Source organism: Echinops telfairi, unplaced genomic scaffold, assembly GCF_000313985.2.
Source record: "Echinops telfairi isolate 266 unplaced genomic scaffold, ASM31398v2 ScPeMD7_60;HRSCAF=208, whole genome shotgun sequence".
NCBI classification, from domain to species: domain Eukaryota; kingdom Metazoa; phylum Chordata; class Mammalia; order Afrosoricida; family Tenrecidae; genus Echinops; species Echinops telfairi.
The window spans coordinates 42,427,433-42,447,555 of record NW_022103958.1 but is presented as its reverse complement, the minus strand read 5'-3'; the positions used below and the strand labels follow the sequence as shown (position 1 = coordinate 42,447,555).

Below are 20,123 nucleotides of genomic sequence, written 5' to 3'. Positions count from 1 at the left end.
GGTCCAGACACTTTAACCAAACCTGAAACCAAACTCGCTGTCAACGCCGACTTAAAGCGACCCTGTAGGGCAGGGTAGACCTGCCCCTGTGGGTTTTTGAGACTGTGACTCATTAAGGGAGTAGAAGCCCTATCTTCCTTCCTCGGAGTGGCTGTGGTCTTGAACTGCTGCCCTTGTGGTGAGCAGCCCAACACGTAACCACTATGCCAGCAGGGCTCCACAGACACCTTAACAGGCATTGGGAACAGACTCACCAGGACAATAGAAAACAAGAAGTTTTCTTACAATCTGAATAGGAAATCCATAATTAACATTATTATATTTTATCAACTCTGAGATGCCATGAGCTATAAGATCACTGTTATTTTACATAGGGGCATACTTCAGAGATATTGCAGGTTTAATTTCAGACTACTGCAATTAAGCAATGAAGTGGGTCAAATGCATGTTTTCTGTTTCCCAGTGCATTTAAAAGTTATATGTGTACTATACTGTAGTCTGTTAAGTGTGCAACAGCATTATGAAAAAGTCTGAAATGAGGGGGTTTCAAAAAACTTGCGGCAAAATCCCATTATCTTTTCATTCTATTTTTTCCATGAACTTTTAAAAGCGCCCTTGTATTGTAGAAATGATGACAATGTGACACAGACACAAGAAGATGGCACATGCTCTTGGGAAAATGGTGTGGACACACTTGCTCAATGCAAGGTTGCCATAACCCTCACTTTGTAAAAATACAACATTTGTGAAGTGCAGGACAGCAAGGCACAATAAAACGAGGTGCCTGGACTAAAAACAACACTGCCAACCAAAGGATGACACCATTCTTTCTTAATGTGGCAACTGTAAGATGTCCACCTGTTTCAAAGAGAGTAAATGTGAATGAATGTGTGAGCTGGAATACATAAAATATGATCAATGTATATTAAGTTAAAAAAAAATCAGAAACCAAAGAAATAAAGTCGGAAAATTTTTTTAACCCAAGCTCATCAATGTGCCTGAAATGATCTGTTTTATTTTGCAACTTACACTGTATGCTTGCACTCTAATGTTCCTACCATGTTGCCTGGGAGGATTCCTCAGGGGAGTTACAAGCCAATTGTCTTTAATTACATCTGAGTTGAGACTCTGAGCTCCGGGTAATACCGTGTTTCCCTGAAAGTAAGACATCCCCCGAAAATAAGACCTACTTACAGTTTTGCCTCTCGCTGAACTATATAGGGCATCCCCCTGAAAATAAGACCTCCCTGAACATAAGGCCTCCCTGATAATAAGGCCCCCCCAAGATACCATAACTATGGCTTCTGGACCGTAGCGGTGGGCGCCGCCATGCAGCTCACTGTTGGCCACAGCGCAGCCGGAGCAGACAGGAAGTGTGAGTAAGGACACAGGGTTCTACCTGCTGAAACCATAGAACTTGATTTATAGCACTTCTAAAAGGGAGCGACAGATTCAACAGGACGTGAAATTGAAGGCGGAGCCCCACATTGCCAAGTTTTGTTCTGGTTTCAGTTGCACTTGTTCTATGTGGCGCACCTGACATTCCCCAATCGTATTTCTTTCTTGTATTCTTGGGAATACTTTGAAGCGAAAGGCTTATAATTGTACTGTAGTGAGATGCTTACCTGCCTGAGGGGAGTTCTGGGATTTGAAAAGACCAACTACTCCTTTCCCGTGGAATCCTCCCGAGCGGAGGAGCAGGGTGCTGCTTCTTGCATTCTTCCAGCATACGACAGGCAGGCGGTTATGTCGATAGCAGCGGGCTACTCTTGGTAGACTGGTGTCCTGGACAGCTTGGGGGACCACGAGCAGGCCAGGGTAGCTGTGAGGACACGGAAAACAGAAAGGATAAGATTTAGTGGCGTTGGTAGAGAGTAGGGAGAGGGGAAAAAAGGAAGTAAGGAGAGAAAGAGGGAGAGAAAAAAATAAGAATATAACTATAATATTATAGTAATTTTTCTAAGACTCAGACATTTTGGGTGAGGGGTAAGACAATGCCAGGGGACTTCAAAAAGCTGTGGAAAAAGGAAATTACAAGGTAAGAGAATATTTCCATAAACTTTTTGAAGCCATCTTGCATTTCAAACATGAAACTTACTTTCAACTCCTCAATTCCCTAGAGCAGGCGTCCTCAAACTACAGCCCACGGGCCACATGCGGCCCGCCGAGGACATTTATCCAGCCCGCCAGGTGTTTTTGCCCCGTTTGTTTTTTTACTTCAAAATAAGATATGTGCAGTGTGCATAGGAATTTGTTAAAATAGTTTTTTTTAATCTATAATCCGCCCCTCCAATGGGTCTGAGGGACAGAGAACTGGCCCCCTGTTTAAAAAGTTTGAGGACCCGTGCTCTAGAGGTTGAGAATAATAGGCCTAGATCATGAGAGAAAAACAAAACAAAACCCCACACTAAGTCATCCACTGACTTGTGTGTAGTCTTCCTTTGAAATGAGCCCCCTGGGACATTGGACCTCCACTCAAGTACTCCCTCAATGCAAGAATACTTTGTTCTATTAAATTGGCTTTCTATGATGCTCACCTTCCCGACACAACCGCTGAAGACAAAGCTGGTGAATAAGCAAATGTGGTGAAGATACAGGGAGGGTAGAGGGAGAGTGGGTTGGAAAGAGGGAACCGATTACAAGGAACTATATGTGACCTCCTCCCTGTGGACGAACAACAGAAAAGTGGGTGAAGAGAGACGTTGGACAGGACAAGATATGACAAAATAACAATTTATAAATTATCAAGGGCTCATGAGGTAGGGGGAAGCGGGGAGGGAGGGGGAAATGAGGACCTAATGCCGGGGGCTTAAGTGGAGAGAAAATGTTGAGGGAAAAAAAAAGAAACAAGCCCCTTGCAGTAAAACAAAAGGCTTTTGATGACTAAGCTTAGAATTCTAAGAACAATATACATGTAAAATTATTAAAGAAGATCTCTGTTGAACTAATGATTCCCTTTGGCATATACTCAAACCCCCCAAATAACCTATCAGATCATATCCAACAATATGTGAAGCCTAACATAACATGGCATATACATCAAGCAGGTGTGTGCAGTGCAGTTCGGGGGAAGGAGCTTGACACTACCATTTGGCTGCTGGAGTGTGCACTGGCTGCCTCTAATGGCACCCTGCAAATCAAACACCAATGCTAGCTCTGCTTCTCACAAAAGTGAACCTTCCCTTTGGTAAAAACATAGGTCTTTCAGAAAAGCGAATTTTTGTGAAATGCATAATTTGAGTTCAAATTAATGGTAGGTGTTGATATTATATATATTTAAACAATGACAGATTAGCACATACAGTTATAGGCTATGATGCTAGAAAAACTTTAAAAATACACTAGCATATCTTTTTTTCCCTTCACTTAATAACAACTTACTTTAAAAATGGAAATATATAAAAAAATGGGAATATATCATGTTTTGTAGATAAGTAAATTAAATGCAGAAAGATAAACAGGGTTAAAAGATTCATGAATTTCTTTTATCTTGTTTATTAATATTACACTAAACAAACTTTGTTATTTGTAATGTTCCAACTGTAAGTCCAGAAATCCAGTTTATGGTCATGTAAATCATAACCTTCAACTACTTGAGCGGATGCCAAATTAACTTTCCACACGTAACCAATGGCTTGTAAATGCTCTGGTCCCTGGGCCCTCTAGACGATATTTTTCTAGTCATACAAATCGATGAAAAGATCAAGCTGAGCCTGGAAAAGTTGTTCTATTTTTAGGGCCCACTATTACCAATACCATTTTCATACAATATCTATTTAATACAATATTAAGCTTTGAGAAGCAATGACTATGTTCATTAGGTAAGGGAGTAATTCTGAATGGCTTTAGAAGCACTTTCAAACACTGAGAGAGAACAGGCAACCACCCTTCACCCTCCCTCCTGTGGGCTGCCCCTCTTCCACTGAATATGGGTGCCACACACTCAACACTGCTGTGCATAGGATCTGGGCCTCGCCTACTTCCAGACACGGGCTTAAATGAGAGCTGGAGAGCCCTGGTGCCAGGACAAGCCTGAAGATCAGTAGAGGTTATATAATAAGTCGCAGTCTCATCTAGCAATGAAAGATACATTTATTCACCCTGATACTCATCTCGTCCCACTACCTGGGACTTTCAGCTCTAGGATAAGCCTCAAGAGGGAGGTAGATGGATTAGGCCTCAGATGTTGTTGTGGAGCTCATTACAAATGCTTAAAACATAAATGAATGATCACAAATTGACATTACTTTAACCACCTAGGTCAAGGCGGCCCTGACCCAAGCCATGGTATTATCAATTGGCTCATGAACATATGAGAGTTGGACACTGAATAAGGAAGACCAAAGAAGAACGGATGCATTTGAGTGATCGTGCCTGGTGAAGAACACTGGAAAGTATCATGGATTGCCAAAAGAGCAAATAAATCTGTGTTGGAAGATGTAGGGCCAGAATGCTCCTTCAGGGCAAGGAGGGTGAGCCTTTGTCTCACGTACTTTGGACATCTTGCCAGGAGAGACCAGTCCCTGGAGAAGAAGAGGGCGTGAGAAAGAGGAAGGCCCTTGACAAGATGGACTGACACAGTGGCTGCAACATCGGGCTCAGACAAAAGGACAATTGTGAGGATGGCGCAGGGCTGGACAGTGTCTCGCTCTTTGGTACATATGCTGTTATGAACTGGAGCAGACGCGACGGCAGCTACCAACAACCACACGGTCAGGAAATGGATCAGAACCAGCATTGCAGATGGCCCTCAGGCCTCCTCCAATCATGACTTCTCCTTTCTCTTGAAAGGTTACCACTATCCTTATCACTAACATGACTGAGTTTTGTCTGCTTTTGAATTTTAGACCCAAAAAGAAAAAAAAAGAATGTATTCCTTCACGCAGTTGGTCAAAGGCATCAGCCTTGACCTAATCCACCCAATGCAGAAGATCTGTTTTCATACCAGGGATCTTTTACATGATTAACTTTTCAGTAAAAACCGAAGGTTTACGTGCCTGCTTGGGCTAGAATGTAAACATGTCTGTGCCTGGATAAGCTACAAATATATGAGGGGGTTAAAAAACTCCATTATTTTCCCATTCCATTTTCCACTGATTTTTTGAAGTCCTCTTAAATATGCTTCTAAACAAGTTTGAAATGATTCATGTCACATCAGTGAGCCTACCGGGAGCCAGTTATCTCAAGTGAGTGACGGAAACAACAACTGCCCTCTAATGATCGCTCCGACTGCCCTCTCCTCCTTTGGCTTTGTGTGCTTCATACTGAGGGGGGGCTGGGCTGTTTGAGGTAGCTGTCCCAACTGCACTGCCAAAGTAAACAGCATTCATGAGACAGGTCAAGATCTCATGATAATGTAAACAACCCTCCCCCGCATCTCTCAGGTGGTAAAAATCAACTCCCCACGAATACTCTTCCTCCTGAGTATTTATTGTCATCACCTGTTCAATGTGCCGTCCTGCCCTTGACCTATTGCACTGCTGTGGTTTGCTGGCCATGACTTGGTTTTTGTATGGGCGGGGGAGGGGAGGAAGCTTTTCTACAGAAATTAACATACTCTGTTTTTAAAAGCAGGAGAGAAGATCTTATGGTGACTGATAATATGGTCAGGTGTCAAATATAAATGTATTAAAAGCCTTGCTATCCTGGCTGTCATATTGCACTCATTTTCTATCTGGTGGTAATATTCAGTGTCTTATGTGGGTGTAAACTCTATTTCTATCTTGGTATCATGGGCTTTCAAAATTGGTACCTCATTCCTGCACTTCTCACCCTGTGCACAAATCAGCTCGCTGAACTTGGCCAACAACGAACGGAGAAAGTTGCTATAGCTGGTTTACAGAGGTTGGTATCTCAAATATGAAATAATGATCCACTACAAGCCAATCATTATTAGCATGTCTAGGAAATACTTGTCTAGAATGAAAATGAACATCTCACTTTGAAGTTTCCACAAGGGAAACGTGCATAATTTAAAGTTGTTTTTTTTAAAAAGGTATGTACTCTTCTGTGTCTGGCTTCATTTGCACGTTTGTGTGATCCATCCATGCTAGTGCATATAGCTGTGCTCTGTTAATTTTCAGTGCTGTAGAAGTGCGGTTTATCTAATCGGTAGATGGAATTGGTATAGTTTAAATTTTTTGGTTATTAAGAATAATACTGTTCCACTGGTCTATTTGCCAATCCATGTGCCAAATCCATGTTGTGTTAATTGCTGTAGTTTTATATAAAAGTCTTGATGACTGCTAGCATTATTCTATGAAGACTTTCTCAGGGTTGGAGCAGAGACCCCAAAGCCATCTGTAGATAATATGGGAGCCCCTCACAGAAGGGTCACAAGGAAGGGATGAGTCAACCAGGGTGCAGTATAGCACCAATAAAACATACAATATTCCTCTGGTTCTTTGAGGCTTCCTTATCCCCCACCATCATGACCCCAGTCCTGCCCTTCAGTTCTGGCTAGACCGGAGCATGTGCACTGGTACAGATGAGAGCTCACGACACACAGAATCCAGGTCAGATAACCCCTCAGGAACAGAAATGGAAGTAGTGATACCAAGAGGGTAGGGGTAAGGTAGAGGGAGGAGGGGAGGAAGGGGGACTGATTGCAATGATTGATGCATACCCTCTCCCCGCCCCCAGGGGGGACGACAACAGAACCGTGGGTGAAGGGAGACAGCGGTCGGTGTAAGATATGGAAATAATAATAATTTATAAGTTATCAAGAGGTCACGAGGGGGGGGGGCCAGGGAGGGAAAAAAGAAGAGCTGATACCAAGGGCTCAAATAGAAAGTAAATGTTTAGAAAATGATGATGGCAACACATGTACAAATATGCTTGCTAAAACTGATGTATGAATTGTTATAAGAGCTGTAAGAGCCCCCAATAAAATCTTTCAATAATAAAATAAAATTCTGATAAAAAAAATACTTTCTTAACTATACTTGACCTTTTCCTATAACTTTTGGAATTATCTTTTTAGATCAGTGTGGGGGGAAATGGTAATTTAAGATACTGAGTCTTCTAATCCAAAAACATGATTTATCTATTTATTTAGATATTTAATTATTCTCAATATTGTGGAGAGATTTTGCATATCTTTCACTAGATTTATCTCTAACTATTTGATTATGTAGTTTTCATGAAATATTAGATTCTTAAGTATATGAACAAGAGGCAGTTGTTGAAGCAGATAAGGGGATACTGCAGTTTAAAATCAGGAAAGGTAGGGTTGTATCTTTTCACCCTGTTTATTCATTCTGTATGCTGAGCAAATAATCGGAGATGCTTCACTATGACTCATGAACAAAATTCTGTATTCAGATGATAATTTAGCCTGCTGAAAGCAAAAGGGACTTAAAGGAACTAGGGTGAAGATTAAACCCTACAGCTTTCAGGATGGGATGTACCTCAGTAAAATCCTTACAACCAGACCAATAAGCAACCTCAGGACAACTGAAGAAAATATGGGGGTTTTCAGGGTTTCATTTTACTTAGCTCCCTAGTCGGGGCCCACAGAAGCTTCTCTCACTGACACTGAGTCTATTCCTGAGCACTGCAGCCGGACAGGGCAGGGTAGAGGTGCAGGTTTTTGAGACTGTACATTTCTATGGTTGTAGAAAAGCCCCATCTTGCTCCTGTGGAGTGGCTGGTGGTTTTCAACTACTGACCTTGTGGTTAGCAGGCCCACACACAAACCACTATGCCACCAGGGATCCCACAGAAGGAGCAGTCAAGAAATCAAATGACAGATTCCATTGGGCAAGTCCACTTCAAAATGGGAAAATGTCACTTTGAAGACTAATGTGCTCCTGACCTAAGCCATAGCATTTTCAATTGCTTCATATACATGTGAACGTTGACCAATGAATAAGGACGACCAAAGACAAATCGAAGTACTTGACTTCTAATGATGGCAAAGAATATTGAATATGCCAAGTGCTGACCAAAAAATGAACAGATCTGTTTGCAAGGAAGTACAACCAAAGTACTTCTTAGAAAGGGAGGGCAGCGAGACTTCATCTGGGGTCCTTTGGACAGGTGACCAGAGGGACCCGTCTCCAGTGTGGGACATCAGGCTTGGTTACGTAGAGGTCTAATGCAAAGAGCAAGACTCTCTACAAGATGGAGTGACATGGTGGCTGCAACGACAGGTTCAAATACCACAATTGTGAAGATGGCCCAAGACCAGCCAGTGTTTCTATTGTAAACAAGATCACTGAAAGTGGAAATTCACTTAATGACACCTCACAACAACAAAAGAGTTTAAAGAAGTCATTTAAAAATCATTAATGCAATAACAATTTATAAACTATCAAGGGCTCATGAGGGAGGGGGGAGCGGGGAGGGAGGGGAAAAATGAGGACCTAATGCCGGGGGCTTAAGTGGAGAGAAAATGTTTTGAGCATGATGAGGGCAATGAATGTACCAATGCACTTCACACAATTGATGTGTGTATGGATTGTGTTAAGAGTTGTATGAGCCCCTAATAAAATGATTTAAAAAAATAATTACTGCATATTACATTTTATAAAATGTTTTCCTAAATATAAGACATGTAGTATGTATTTTTCTTTTTCTTTTGTTAGTCTATTGAATGACACTGAATTTTTTCAAATATTAAGTCAGTTCTATGTTCCTTCGGTAAATCTCCTTGGTCATAATGAATTATTTTTTGTGTGAAATGAACATTTTTTCTTCGTTATCTCTTGTAATAGTTTTCACTTTAAAATCAACTGGGATTATAGTACAGATGCTGTCATCCATTTTAAGGTATTTTACTTTCAATATTTTTGTACCCTCCTTATTTTACATATCTCCCTTAGAAGCAGCATAAAGCTATATTCTTATAATCTTTGTCTTTTATTTTAAGTACTTGGTTCATTTATGATGAATACAATTACCGATCCCTCTGAATTTAAATACACCATCATACCACTTGCTTTCACTTGTCCCATCTGTTTTAACCTGGCTTTCCCTCCTTCCTTGCCTTCTTTTGGAGTTTTAAAACTTATCCCACTTCCTTCCTTCTCGTAGCTGGAGGGAGATGGATGACTGTTTCGTTGTTGGGGAGGCTTGTTGAATTGGTCCCGACGTTGCCCATGACCTCTGTGAACCGCAGAAGGAAACACTCCGGTCCATCATCACCCTCACGACGGCTGCTATGTGCGAGTCCGCTGCACTGAGCTAGTCACTGGGGCATTCATCTTGTTGGGGTTTCCTCTTTTTCCTCTTCTTCAACCTTCTATCTTACCAAATAGGGTGGTCCTTGCTTCTATGAGCATTCGGTCGACACTTCTAGAAGCACAGGTTATTTATTCTTCTGGCTGTCCTTAGTATATAAATCTTCTTTGCCAATACCATCATTCAAATGCATCCATTTTCTTTGTGACTGGAAATACCTTAGATAAGGTGGACCCAGGCTTCCAGGTGGTAGCTTTGCTTTTTAACAGGTTAAACACGTCTTTTGCAGTAGATCTGCCCAGTCCAATTCATTGTTTGATTTCTTGAGTGGTGCTCCCACTGGCTTTGGTGGTAGAGCCAAGTAAAAGGAAATCTTGACAACATCACGGTTTTCTCCACGTATCATGAGTATTGCTATTTTACACCACCACAAATGCTTTATAACAAGTGCTCTAAGCAAGACTCTATTAATATTGTGTTTTGCTTCTGTCACACTGAAATGATAAATGAGGTCTGTCCTCTGACTGGCAAGCATGGTTTTGATAGCACGCTTCTCAAACACAGCAGGACCCCGTCTTCACCCACTACCACTTATACTTAGCTACAGAGTATTTATTCAGAATGTCAAAAAATCCAAGAAAAATCACTGCATGCTCGGTTCAGTCTCTTTCAGTATTTAATAAAAAATGCTTACTTGGCTATAATTTAAAACGACATTCCCAACTTGCTGTTCAAGTTTCACAATGATGTTTGTAAATTTAAATCATCATTTAAAATGAAGTGTCTAGAGTTCTTCAAGAACAGAGGGGCTGAAACAAGTTATTAAGATAACTTTCTAAACTGAGTAAAGACTTACAATTTGCAAAGCACTTTCTTGCCATTATTCTCTTTACTCAAAACAAGAAGTCCTAAGTACAAACAACAGCCGATGTGGGAGATGAAAATGACTAAAGGCAGTTAAAAAAAAAAGATATTTACATATGATAAAGCATGGGTTTTTTCATAGATTTGAAAAACAATGAGATAAGAATAGAAAGAAGAAAATGTGTTCATTAACATGCTTTAAGCAATATTCTCTTGAAAATGTTTTAATTAGACAGCGTAAGAAAACCTTGTCTACCCCCGGGTCAGCAAATTACAGCCTGTGGGGCAAATCTGGCCACGCCCATCCATCTAGTTACTCTGGCTAGCTGCTTTTGCAGATTTGAGTAGTTGTGGCCGTTGTGATGGTTTTACATGACCTACGGCATATAAAACGGAAACGATTTTCTATCTGGCCCTTTACAGAATGAGCTTGCAGACCCCTGTCCTACGCCAGATTCTCCTATCTGCCTGGCCAAATCCTACTCTTCCTTCAAGCTCTCTATAGGCATCCTAGCTGAAGGGCAATTTCCACAGTGGACAAGAACTTTATCTTCCACTTCTGCCGGAACAGGCCCTCATGTCCTTCTCAGAATCCCGCTGCGATGTTTGCTCTCCCTGAATGAAATATATTTCTTAAACTAACATAGCCCAGGAAGCCGTGCTCCTGCTTGGTGACGTTTTACTCTGTAGCTGGGCTATGGGTACAACCAGCTCAGTCAAGACACCAGTGGAAGGAAGGGGAGTCTCTTTGAAGTCTACCAGCAGCACTCACCTCCGGCACAGTGAATACATCCTGTTGGAGGCGGTGATCCGAAAATACTCGGGCTTTGAGCGGGAGGAGCTGCCACTGATGGTCCCCAAGCCTAAGCGCTGGTAGTCTCTGAAACAGGCCTTCTCCACCAGCCGCTCCATGGTTGACTTCTCAGAGGCCCTCAGCGTGGTGCTCGTGGGGAGTTCGCTGTCGTCTGAAACTGGCGGGAGAGAAGCCCATGTGCAGAAATGACACAGCTCAAAGTTAAAGATTTCCTCTTGAAGAGGTTTGTATTAGGGCTATGGTCAAGACATAAAATATCAGGAGTTCAATGTGTTAACTAAAAACATCAGGAAAACACCACCATCTAACCATTTAATCTCAAGCAATATAGCTTCTAATTCACTACTCACATTCTTCTGTTTCAATCGCTGACATTGATTGAGTTGATGCCAACTCACAGTGACCCTACAGGACAGGGGTTTCTGAGACTGAACATCTTTATGGGAGTAGAAAGCCTCATCTTTCTCCGAAGGAGCCAATGGTGGTTTTGAACTGCTGAACTTGTGGTTAGCAGCCCAGCGCATAACCACTAAGCCGTCAAGACTCCTTCACATTTGCTTATTCATGTCGAATTCCTGTGACTTGTACTTAGGCCTGTACAAGAAAACACCAAGACGGTGTCAGGGCCTAACCTGACAGTAAAATGAGTCTTTCCTAGGGTTTTTGTCAGGTTTCAGCTTATTGTTGTCAGAGGATGTGATACACATGGAAAACTCCCTCACTGTTGAGCAATCTCAGGTTACAGAACCTTTTAAGAGTGTAGATGTAGGAAAAATTTACCCAATAATCAAGTATTTTAGGGAGGATTAAAAAAAACATTCCTAATTGGTACTGCATGTTCTAACTAAAAAAAGCCCATGTTATCAACTGCCCTAATTTACTTTTACATTTATTTTTAAAGTGAGAGAAGTCAGATCAAGTTTTCAAAGTCTTTGGAAATGGACCTACAGGACTAGCAGTCAAGGAAAAGATACGGCTATCATCCATTAAAAAAAAGACTAAACGATCAGGGATTCTTATACATCAGGACTATATGTTTATGTTTGTACCCTTCACAAGGTAATATAATAAGGGTTAGTTTTGTGTTGTTTTCAGAAGAGCAAAGGGAATGGTACAGTTTGGTCTTTTGTGTAATCAATATCACAGAACGCTATTTTGGTCTGTTTGTTTCATGAAACCATCAACAGTGGAGAGAAGCAACGATTCTTTAGTGGTTTCTTCTATGTCTGAAAGGTGCTCTCGGCCCCAACAGGAGTGACTTTAGTCATACTTGGTAGGTCTTGTCACTGCACCCAGAGGCAAGCTTGTAAGCACACATACTCACATAGGCACATATACACGTTAAATGACATCAGTTCTTTGTTCCCGCTCATGGGAGAGAGAGAGACCTTTTAGCCAGCAGTATCTATAGATATGAGGTTTCTTTTTCTGAAACTGTATTTTATTGTTGTTGTTATGCGTATTATAAAGTCACTGAGGATTGATTCTGAGAAACTGAATTGATCTGAGAAACTGAGGACTCAATCTGAGAGTACGCCCGCCTTCGTTCTGCCTCCGATTAGATCTAACTCTGGGTAGTCACTCATTTCACATGTGTACTAGCTTCTGGGCTAAGAGGAGCAAACAATAATTAAATAAGGCATTCTTTTGTTCCTTTCAGCCTCTTTCCCAAACAAGAGGTATTCTCAGCTTCTAAATACAGTTCTTTTAAATTTCTGTTGCTGTATCATCTAAGAATGTTCTCACTTTAGGTCCCCTATCTTGATTAGGCTCATCTATAATGCTCTTATTAAAACCTCAAATCTGTACTTGTGTGAGGATAGTCAACATCCTCACTCCAGTTGCACAGGAACAAGGGACAGAGGGCAGCCCAGTAACTACAGTTGTATGCAGAGGGTGTCCCTTTTCCTCTCTCCCACAAGACACAGTTAGAAATAGTCAACCAGCCCCATGGAATCAATAAGGGAAAAGTACAAAATGAACAGAACTTTATGTGAAAAATATAATATTGAGAAAATAATATTTTTTTTACCCTCAGTTTTGAGAAGCTTGAAAGCACCTCAAAGCATTCTCATGAGATCTATGTTTCAATACAATTTGATGATTCAGGTGCTCAGTTCCATGGGACAATAAGAATACAACTGAATAATAAAGGAAAAAAAGATTTCATACATACCGGATATATCATCTTCCTCATTCCACCCAGGACGATTCACTCTCTCTTCGACAATTGTCCCCGTTCTCCTCTTCAATAAATACTGCCGCCCAATTGTCATTTTCCCCGCCCGCTTGGCACCTTTCACAATTGTTTTTGAGAAGGTGCTACGAGCAAAACACAAAAAAGGAAGGGCATGTCCATTTACTAGGAAGGTGCCACGGACAGATTTTTGATACCTGCATAGCTCAAGCTAGTTCTTTTCCATTTCTCCTCACTGGCATTCTCCAGACCTTCACGAAGCTTCTTTCTTTAGAGCAATCTTCACATATCCTAGGATCAATCTTTATATATTGCCCAAACCAATCTTTACATACCTAGCAAACTAGTTTCCTACAAAACATCACTGACACTAAGACTCTGCTTTGGACAAGAACCTGAGTGGGACACAGAATGTTTGTCATCCCCAATCTACACACCTCAGTTTGGCTTTCTGGTTAAGTATATGCCCAGCCCCACCTGGTTATTCCTGCTCCATCCCTGCACCACAACTCCCACAGACTTTGTCCGAGGAAGGGCTCCTGCACAGAAAGCTGGCCTGCTCCCTTTCCTACTGACCCCAACTCTTTGCCACGAGCACTCAGGGCAATGCCAACCATCTTAAATGTTTCAAGTTTTTGTTTAAATGTTTCAAGTGTGCATATGTGGTGTCTTGCCTCTAATTAGCGATAAACCTTATGAAGTCTAGAAAACAACAATATTTCAAAATGTTATTTCCTTTTCTGAGAGGTAAAAACTAAGAAACTGGAAATGTAGCATATTCTTTTGACAATCAGTTTTAAATAATGGGAAATTCCGATGCAAAATCACATAGACTAAAAGCACTGTATTTATTCAAATTGTTGTTTTTTCCTGGTTGATAGAATATCTGTGTACAAGAGTATTTATAACTCAGAGAACTAAACAAAGAAGTTATTTCTTGACTGGTGGCAGTGAGGTGAAGACTGTAAGATTATTTTTTTATTATTCTCTTATTGTCAGATAGTTTTATCAGACCCCCATCTTTCGTCATCTGAAATATAAACCTGAGGGTTATGAAAGATGCTTTAGATAACTGTTAGAAATAATAAAATACTACAGTTTTCATAATTGAACCAATTATAAATCACTTCAGGTATAACATAACAGAAACTCAAGAGGGATTTCTGAAAAAAAAAAAAAAAAATCCCAGCCAATGATTCATATACTCAGGAAATTCTAGAATGCTTAACAATTTTAATTGTTATATCCCCTATTGCAGCTTGATACAAAGCCCAGTTATCAATCTATGTGTCCATCTATCTGACAGTTTCTAACCTTAAAACAGCACACCGAGTTTTGTTTCCATCCCAGATGGCAGAAATGACAAGTATCGTGGGCTCCTCTGTGACCCCACAGTACTAGGAAGGAAGCTTGATTCACTTCTGTAAATATCTAAGAGGCTGTTTGTGCCTGTACCTCGATATTCTCCTCTGCTTACCAGGTAGCAGTGGTACAAGTGGCCAGCTACGAAAATGAGAAATGACACACTGTCTGGATTCTGAAATCCTCTCTAATCCCCAGTCTGCCCCACAAAGACTAAGGAAGGGTCCTTTCCCAAAGTCTGCAAAGTTCTTCCTAATATATAATTTGTACTGGCAGGTGCCCAAATGCTAGGTGTTCGATTAATGATGAAAATGAATTAACATTTTAACGTCTTGGGAATTTTGAAACAACTGTTATTTTATAATAGTTGAAAACCTAAAATTTTAATGTAAATTTCTAAAAACTTTCATCTGAAAAGAAGAACTCTACTAAAGAAACATGATAACTAAATGTAATGCCCAATCCTGAATTGGGTCCTAAACCAGGACACCCCACCCAGGCTCCACCCCCACAAAAAGGACATTATTGAGTTCAATTAATTTAAAATGAAAAATATGAACTCTCTTAGACAAGAGTTTTATATCAATTCACTTTCCTGGTTTTGATGACTACACGGTTGTTATATAAGGCACTATCTTTGTTCCTGGGAAAACATTATTAAAAACAAGAGAAGAAAGGCTCCGATCTCCAGACCAAAGCAAAACTTTGAGCTGAGCCTGCCTATTCATGGAAGCGGAAGGGAAAGCAGGGTTTCCCACTCTGCAAATGCATCTTGAGAAACGGGCACGATGACAGTCGGAGCCTCTTGTGGATTTCGGTTTGAGAAACTTGTTCTGGGTATCACTGCGGCTGTTGCATAACCACAGGAGCCTGACCCAGTGGCGAACCCAAGAGCCATCACAGGGACACAAAGGGCGGGCTCTGGCCAGCCAGTCAAGACATGGAGGGCTGGAATGAAGACACTTTCTTTCCTCTTACCGAAAGGAGGTGTTCTTTTCCTTCTGTTTGGGTAAGACTATTTGGGGGGTAGTTTGTCCAGCAGCAAAAGCAAAGGTGCTGAAAATGGACTGGGGATAGCGGAACTTCATCAGCTGCTTCTTGAAGATCTCGACTACTTCCGGACTCACTTCCTCATCAAATGCTACCTTAATCAACTTGGAGACAAAAGAGATTACGCACATCAGAAGCATCAAGGATTTCTAGGCGGCTTTTGCCTGCATCACTGAAATAACAGAAAATAACAATTCCAAATGGAAGGTTCTGGAAGTTGAGGGGCCTTGGAAATTATTAAACCCAATTTTGACTCTAAAATTTTTTTAAAAGTGAGACTCAGAAAGCATTACTTGCAAGATGACTCATGGATTCTCAAGGTGGGTTTTCTCTAAAACTCTCTCTTCTACCAAAGGGTGGGAAAATAAACTTGTAGTGGCTGAGGGAACAAACATGCCCTTCTCGCTTCTCAGTTTTGGATGGGGAGTTTAGCCTAATGAGATCTCTTTCTGCTTGATATACTACAAATCTACGGAGAAAGCAATCCAATTTGACTAGAATTCTACCTTGCATCGCCATGAGATATAGTTTATAGCTCTCTGGCAATGGGAAGAGTGAGGATATCCCTAGGGAGTCACTGCTCTGATGGGAGAAGGTTAGTACCTCATATTTCAGTTAGCGAGGGACTAACTAGGAAGTACTTTACTGGACCGAATGAGGTTAAAAAAAAAATCACAGTCCTTGCAAATCTGAGAAGACAGAGACAAAGCATGAGGAATTTTCTAAAGCCAAACATCACAGCATGGCAGTTCTTTTAAAAACAAAAAAATAACAGATGAAAATGATTTCTTCCAGTGTTTCATTTGCTAAGAATATCCACAAGTTTGGGTATGATGACAAGTCCCTAGGAAAAAAACCCCTATTTTACCAAAGGTTATTCAGCTACCAGGCCCCGCCTGGTGCAAACGGCGACTGAGCTCTGCTGCTCAAGTTAAGTCAGGGCCCCCCAGGGGGAAGGTTGGGTGATTGACACACAGTGCCACCCTGACATACAGTTCCACTGGGACTGACTCGATGGCAGCTGGTTGGTTTGGATACAGTTAGTGCCTACTGGACTTTAATCCTACACATGCTTCTCAGAGTTTCATCTCTCTTCCACAGAAGAGCCCCAAAGAATTTCTTTTTATCTAAGGTCTTTGTCAAACATGAGTTGAGGTATAACTTGACAGAGAACAAAAGCCAATTGTGTGTGTGTGTTTGAATTTCTATGATTATTAAATGTTGAGAATATACTGGTCCTCTTGAGTTCACTAACAGCTCAGGAATTGAGAGATTAACCAAGACAGTTGCTGAGTTTGGAGTCTTGGTCACGTAGTGGTTATGAAGTCAGCCTGCTAACCATAAAGCCAGCAGTTTGAAACCTCCATCCACTGCATGGGAGAAAGATGAGGCTTTCTACTTTGGTAAAGAACTAGAGTCTCAGAAACCCACAGCAGCAGTTCTACCCTGTCCAATGGTTTGCCACGAGTCGAAATAGACTGAGTGGCAGTGAGTTTAGTTTAGTTTATCGATAAGTTTACTCTCTTGGACTTCCTCATCCTCATCGTCTAACCACAGAAAAGGAATACATGAACAGTTTTGAGAACTTTTGAGCATGAGACTTGCTCCCTTTCCTACAAACCTGAAACGATGCAGACGTGATCTGAAGCCCTTCTTGCATGTTCTGCTGTAGCTGGTTCTGGATCGTGATCTTCTTCTCCTTGGTGATGGAGGCAATGGGAAAGCTCCGCACAACTGTCTGCTCACCGACTGAAGGGAGACAAGACCCACGGACTCAACAGTGGTACCTGGAAGACCTTAGCTTTACAGTTAACTGCAGGCCCTAGAGAGCTGGGACAAGTCAGCATATTTAGCAGCTGGGCCCTGTGAATATCCTTACTTCACGTGAAATGATGAACAGTTCATCGAATGAATCCCTCTTGATTTACTGTTTAGAAAATACCTTTAGTTCTCTAAGTATACATTACCTGTTGACAAATGAAAACAATAGTTGGCAAAAGGTTTCTTTTGAATCTGACGTGATCTGTAAATCATAGTCCACAGACAGAATCAAAATGTCCTATACCACACACATACCCATGCACTGATGGCATATTCTGATCCATACCTAGCTGGTCATGGGGGGTTCCTCTGAAGAGAATTCTGTACGTGGTGAGGAACAAGGCTCCTTCTGCGGGCAGCAGCTGGGGGCCGCCAAGAAGGCCTCCGGTGGCCTCCTCCCTTCCATCAGGATCCAGCAGAACTCGAAGACCTTCATAAACCATTTCTTCTCCTGGCAGTAGAGCAGGTCTAAGAATCTTGGGCTAAGGAAAAATAATATCTTTCAGACACAATTCGTATATGGCTTCTAACAAATGAAGGTTGTCTTTTTCAGTTCTAGACCCAAAAGATCTTCAGTCAGAATTTCCAGGTTGCCAAATGACAAAACAGATTTGGAAAGAGAGAGAAATGGAGGTTTCTCTATCCAGGAGTGAAATGATCAGACTGCTGCTTATTAACAGTAAATTGTTAGAAATAACTCAAGTCTTTGAAGCACCCATTTAATAGGAGTCACTGTAACCAGTCAAAAAACAAGGGAGATTTCTATGTGTTAATAAAGAAAGAGACCCCCGTTCTGGTCTGTCAGTTTTGTATACGGTGGTGGATTATGTGTTGCTGTGATGTTGCCGATGGCATTTCAAATACCTGCAGCATCACCCATGGTGAACAAGTTTCAGCTTAGCTTATAGGGACAAGAATGAACTAGGAAGAAGGAAGAAGTTGTCTAATTCAGGACACCGAGCCACTGAAACCTATGACGAGCAGTGGAACATTGTTTGATACAGCGCCAGACGATGAGACCCTCAGGGTGGAAGGCACTCAGAACATGACAGAGGTAGAACTGCCTCCTCAAAGTAAATTCTAATGATGTGGATGGAGCAAAGCTTTAGGGACCTTCATTTGCTGATGGGGTATGACTCAAAATGACAATAGCCGGAAGCATTCATTAATTATCAGAATGTGGTATGTACCAAGTCTGAATCTGGGGAAATTGGAAGTTGTAAAAAATGAAATGGAATGCATAAAAATCATGACTCTTACTCTTTAGGTCTGGAAGTGAGCCCCACTCTGTGATAGAATAATCAACCATTTAAGATTAAAAAGGCAGTACTGACCCAAAGACAAGGTTCAGATGGTTAGGAAGGATGGAAGAACGGACACAGGAAACACGGAGAGGAAGTGGACTAAGTGAGGGTCTACTGAGAGGATTGCAATAGACGAGTTGAGTCAGAATGGATATGAATTACTGAATGTAAAACTATGATCTACTCTGGAAACCTTAACCTCATTAACAATAAAAAATTAAATACAAAAATCTAAAACTTACTCTTGAACATGAAACTAGCTAAAGCAAACAGAAGAAAGGATGACGTAAAAAGCTGAGCAGAAAGTGTCAGAAGGCTGTTTGATGAAGCAAAGCATTATAATGAGATGTGTAAGAACCGGAGTTAGGAAACAAAGAGGGAAGAACACAGTCAACCTATATCCAGCTGAAAGAATTTAAGAAAAGTATTTAAGCTTCAAGGCACAATACTGAACGATTCCAAGAGTAAAATACTGAATGATGCAGACAGCATTAAAAGAAGATGGGAGAAATACACAGAATCATTGTGCCAAAAGAAAGTGGCTGACATTCAGCCATTTCAAGAGGTGGCATATGACAGGGAATGACGCTACTGAAAGAAAAAGTTGAAGCTGTACCGAAAGCCGTTAAAAATAAAGGCTCCAGGAATTGATGGAACACAAAAAGCGAAATGTTTCAAAAAACTAACGCAGTGCTGGAAACACTCATTTGTCTATACCAAGAAATTTGGAAGACAGCTACCTGGCCAATTAACTAGAAAAGATCCACATCTGTGCCAATTTCCATGAAAGGTGATCCCATAGAATGTAGAAATTATAGAATAATATCATTATTATCTTAGCATGTAAAATTTTGCTGAAAATAATTTTTAAATGGTTGCAGCAGTATATTTACAGATAGATGCCAGAAATTCAAGCCAGATTCAGGAGAGGACATGGAATGAGGGTGTGATAGGTAGGTTTATTGTGCCAACCTGGCCAATAAGAACATGTGGGATTAACAAGGTCGCAGTTTGATTGGAGGGCAAAGAGATAAATGGCTTGGCAAGCCCCACCTCTCTCTCTCTCTCTCTCTCTCTCTCTCTCTCGCTCTCGCTCTCGCTCTCGCTCTCTCTCTCTCTCTCGCTCTCTGGTGATCAGACCAGTGTGCAGCTGCCTTAGCTAGTTTTCTGCCTCAACTTGTGAGCTACACTACCTGTGGGACACCCAACCCATGGATCATGTCCCTAGAGCTTGAGGTTCCTTGGAGACCTGCTTCACCACGCTGCTGGTGTGTGCATCGATTGAGCTGGGGACTGTTGGATCCTGTCGTTTGGCTGACTGTTGGTGACCCGCCCTGCTGTTTGCTGCCTGTGGCCAGACTGCCTGCATTGCTCTACAGAGGACATAGCAGCCTTGTGAGTTGAAGGACTTTCAGTATATTAACTATTCCATGGAAGTGAGTTGAACTGGGCCCTTTGTACTGCTGTGGGGACTAATTAGCAGTTGTCTTGCTTCATATACATCTATATATATATATATATATATATA

At 41.3% G+C, this 20,123-nt stretch overlaps 1 protein-coding gene across 1 annotated transcript in view; it reads right to left on the bottom strand.

Moving 5' to 3' along the window:
• SBF2 (SET binding factor 2) overlaps positions 1 to 20,123 on the bottom strand; it is a 353,360-nt gene that overhangs the window by 55,158 nt on the left and 278,079 nt on the right. The window contains exons 22-27 of the mRNA XM_045291145.1: positions 17,578 to 17,773; positions 17,092 to 17,219; positions 15,399 to 15,574; positions 13,038 to 13,183; positions 10,820 to 11,018; positions 1,626 to 1,822 (exon numbers count right to left, since the gene is read on the bottom strand). Coding sequence (XP_045147080.1) covers positions 1,626 to 1,822; positions 10,820 to 11,018; positions 13,038 to 13,183; positions 15,399 to 15,574; positions 17,092 to 17,219; positions 17,578 to 17,773 — 1,042 coding nt within the window. The remainder of the gene's footprint in view (positions 1 to 1,625; positions 1,823 to 10,819; positions 11,019 to 13,037; positions 13,184 to 15,398; positions 15,575 to 17,091; positions 17,220 to 17,577; positions 17,774 to 20,123) is intronic.